Consider the following 3,823-nt stretch of genomic DNA (forward strand, 5'->3'; position numbering starts at 1 on the left):
AGATATTGGGGACTGATGAGCAAAACCTTAAACCCCCTAGCCGGAGCCTACAGGTGAATGCTGGGGTGGTTGTGGGGCTTACAGAGCAGCAGCAGCAATACAGATGTGTATAAGGGCAGGCATTGACAGAGCAGAGGGAGAGCTGGGAAATTTGCAAGCATCAGGATACAGAGCAGGTGACTACACGTGTAGCAGGAATTAATCCAGTTACCCTTTAAAAATTCATTAGCACTTAAAAACAGTATTTTTCTCCCAAGGTGACAAATACAAGCTCATAATGTTGGCCACTACAGTAAAGCCACTATACTGCTGTATGAACCTTTTGTGTGAACATGTGTATTTACATAAAAATGTTGCATAGTAGTTCCAATACCCAAGAAAGATTCAAATGTCTCCACAGGTGTCGGAGAGCCTGGTGGTGAACCACGGCGACTTCCTCATCAGAGACTCTCAGTCCTCTCAGGGGGATGTTGTCCTCACCAGCCACTGGGAGCAGAAAACACTTCACTTCCTCATCAGGAAGACGGTGGTTCAGTCTGGTGAGACGTACACTCGGGTCCAGTACAGCCTGGAAGGGGAGGCCTTTGAATCTTTACCAGCTCTTGTTCACTTCTACGTGGGCAGTAGGGCGGCCCTGACCCAGTGGAGTGGAGCTCAGATTCTCAGGCCGGTGAACAGGACGTTGCCTCTCAGCTACCTGGAGACGGCCTTCTGCACAGCCATCAGCCCGCCGTCCTGCTACAGTGGGCTGATGAACTGCAGCGAGAGGGGAGAGGAGAGGGTCTGTCCGAGAAGGTATGGTTTTATCGAGAACATAGAAAAACACAGAGGGCTTGTTTAATTCTTTTCAGTTACTTTTTCCACTTGTTTTGTGTTTAGATGAGTACAAACTATGAGATGAAACTGTAAAGTTGAGGCAGAGTTTCTCAGTAACATAACATGTGGTCACAGGTGATTTCTAATGACTTATATTTGCTTGACATTTTATTTTTAAAGATTACATTGCCATTAATTTGCCTTTCTCCTAGACTACCAAACCACCTTGTTTAGTCTATAAAATGTCAGAAAATAGTAAAAAATATACGCTTCAATTTCCCAGAGCACATGATGATGTTTTTAAATTACTTATTTTGCTTGATCAACATCCAAAACCCTAAAATATTCAATTTACAACGAAAAAAAACCCAGCAGCAAATCCTCAAATCGTAGAAGCTGGAACCAGAGAATGTTTGGAGTTTCTGTCTCATAAATCACTTGAACAATAAATCAGTTATCAAAGTTGGTGGCAATCAATTTTATGGCCATTGATAAAGATTTACTAATCAGTTTCAGCAGTATTTTTAAAGGTCGTGTTCTAAACGGGTGTGTTTGGGGCATCCTCTTTAATCTCTTACACAACTGAGTACAAACGAGATCCTAATCAAAAAAACAACCATCATGCAATCATATGTACAAAACTATGATAGCATTGTAGATTAACTGATGACTGTGTTTGAGCCTGCGTGTGTACACAGTAAAAGCTCAAAGAGAAAATCAAAAAACACAATAAAGTGATACCTGCAGTTTGCAATCTTTCATTTCTAACACTTTTAGAAACAGCTCTGTGGAGGTGTTAAGTTTAATGGATATATTAATTATATATTGTTTGTGTGACTGTACTCCCTAACTGGCTTTAGTTTGGGCAGGTACAATATAAGAGTCTTCGTTAGCGCTGAAAGTTTAGACACACTGCTCTTTGCTCTGTTGACTCTGTTGCAGTCCTTTTTTGTGATAACGGCTGATATGTTGTATTTTTGTTCAGCGGGCATCTCTCTCTCTCTCTCTATCTCCCCCATCTCTTTGTGTCTCCATGCAGTCCTTCCTCTCTCCACCAGAAGGAGGCAGATGTAAACAGAGAGCAGGATGGCCGGCATCTGCTGACTGCTGGAGAATCCTCTCTCTCTACTCCGTACAACAACAGTGAGTTTAATACTATATTTAACTCTTTTTGCTCTTTGCTCCAATGCTCTGAACCAATAAAATAGTTAAGTTATTAATAACCAAGGAGAGGACAGTTGAATATTTGAGTAAAATCTCTCTTCAGGGCTCACAGGATACAATAAAACTCACTTTGCTGGCCAAATAGGTGCATCATGTGTGCAGTTGTTGCACTAGTGGTGGGGTTATAGTAAAGTATTTTAGATTGATTTTATTGATTCTGTCTGTGTCAAGTAGAGCCTGACCTATTGAACCGCATGGCTTGTTATCAGATGATTTTAGTTCATCACAGATGTATGTGTAGTGCAGCATATGTGTTGGGTGTAAAGTAACAAGATACTGAGCACAGAAATGTCAAAAGATAAAACATAGATTTAATATTCATAAGAAAGATGTGCTCAAACAACACACACTACTTCTTCAAATGATTGTTATAGTTAAAAGTAATAAGGTAGTCACTGATTACATGTAATAATGATTATGGGAATACATAATCAGATTTAAAAAAAAAGCAAAAGCAACTATAATCAAATTACATTTGAAATTAGATGTTAAATTAGATTATGATTACCTACATTTTGGATTTAAAATATGACAATGTTAAAAAAGGATTTTTGTCACGATTACCACTGTTCTATTAAGATCAGATCAGATCAGATCAGATCAGAGCTGCCACACACATGCCCACACAGCCCCTGATTGGTGGAGTGTGGCTAAGACCAACAACAATGGTTTTCAACTAGGGAAATAGGAAAAAGGAATACGGTTTGGGAAGTTTCTACACCTGCATCGCCATGGCCTGTAGAATGATATGGTAATCTTAAAAAGATGAAGGTGCAGCTTTATATTGTTGTTGTTTTATTTACTGGAAAATATATAAACAATCTTTCTAAAACCAGATATCCTAATGGTTAAGGGGCATACCACATAACTGCAACATCCATGGTTCAGTTTTCAGCTGGGGAGCTATACCAATAAGCTGCTGAGCTTTGGCAGTTCTCCTTCACAATACCACCTGCCTCAAGGAACCGAACAGTAATTTAATATGTCACCATTTATTTTAGTTGTCCTTTATTTAACAGAGACAAAGCCCATTATTAAATATTTACACAAAATGTTCCTTAATGTTCTTCCAGTGAAGTGTATGTTCTGTTAATTTTCTTTTTTAATGCAGAAAATACAGCTGTTTTTTGTTTGTTTTTAAAATGATGAAATCTTTGATACAGAACTGATACAGAAGAGGTCAACATAAGTTGCTGGATGGGTAAACTAAGCTTGAATTTGATTAATTTAAAGAACTGAAGGGGGAAAAAAATACAAATTACAAACTATAGAGCTGTCAGAGAGAACTGACAAAAAAAAAAGTTCTTATCAAATCTGTAAAAGTGATTAAATGAAATAGATAGAATATGTTCTGTATTTTAACCTGGTAACATTCACACAAGCTAAGTTATTGATAGGATTGGGTGATATAGTTGTAATCAGTCAGTAACAACTTAGAAATGTATCAAATTTAATGCAAATTACAGACTTGTCTCTGTCTCCATCCTTCTTGGGGGTACAAATTAAATCCCAAGGTTCTGCAGTTTATTTTTTGACCAGCCACATTAAATTTGCTGTGGGTCGACTGGATCCCAATCCCAATGCAATCTATTGTGCGAAACCACATCACTCGTCACTTGAACAACGTAGATTTGTGGAACATGACAACATCATATCATTAATAGAAGTAATAAGCAATATTCAAACATTTCCCAGCCCTTGTTATAGACAATCACAAGATACATGTGTCATTTTAAAAATGTTTTTAATAAAGAATGAATCTTATTTCATTTCATTCAAACAA

The 3,823-nt window shown here is 37.9% G+C and overlaps 1 protein-coding gene across 1 annotated transcript in view; it reads left to right on the plus strand.

Moving 5' to 3' along the window:
* The window catches only part of sh2d3cb (SH2 domain containing 3Cb), a 31,836-nt gene that overhangs the window by 14,504 nt on the left and 13,509 nt on the right, over window positions 1-3,823 (plus strand). The window contains exons 6-7 of the mRNA XM_035658301.1: window positions 401-795; window positions 1,856-2,004. Coding sequence (XP_035514194.1) covers window positions 401-795; window positions 1,856-2,004 — 544 coding nt within the window. The remainder of the gene's footprint in view (window positions 1-400; window positions 796-1,855; window positions 2,005-3,823) is intronic.

Source organism: Morone saxatilis, unplaced genomic scaffold, assembly GCF_004916995.1.
Source record: "Morone saxatilis isolate NCDOM2014 unplaced genomic scaffold, NCSU_SB_2.0 Contig16, whole genome shotgun sequence".
Classification (NCBI taxonomy): domain Eukaryota; kingdom Metazoa; phylum Chordata; class Actinopteri; family Moronidae; genus Morone; species Morone saxatilis.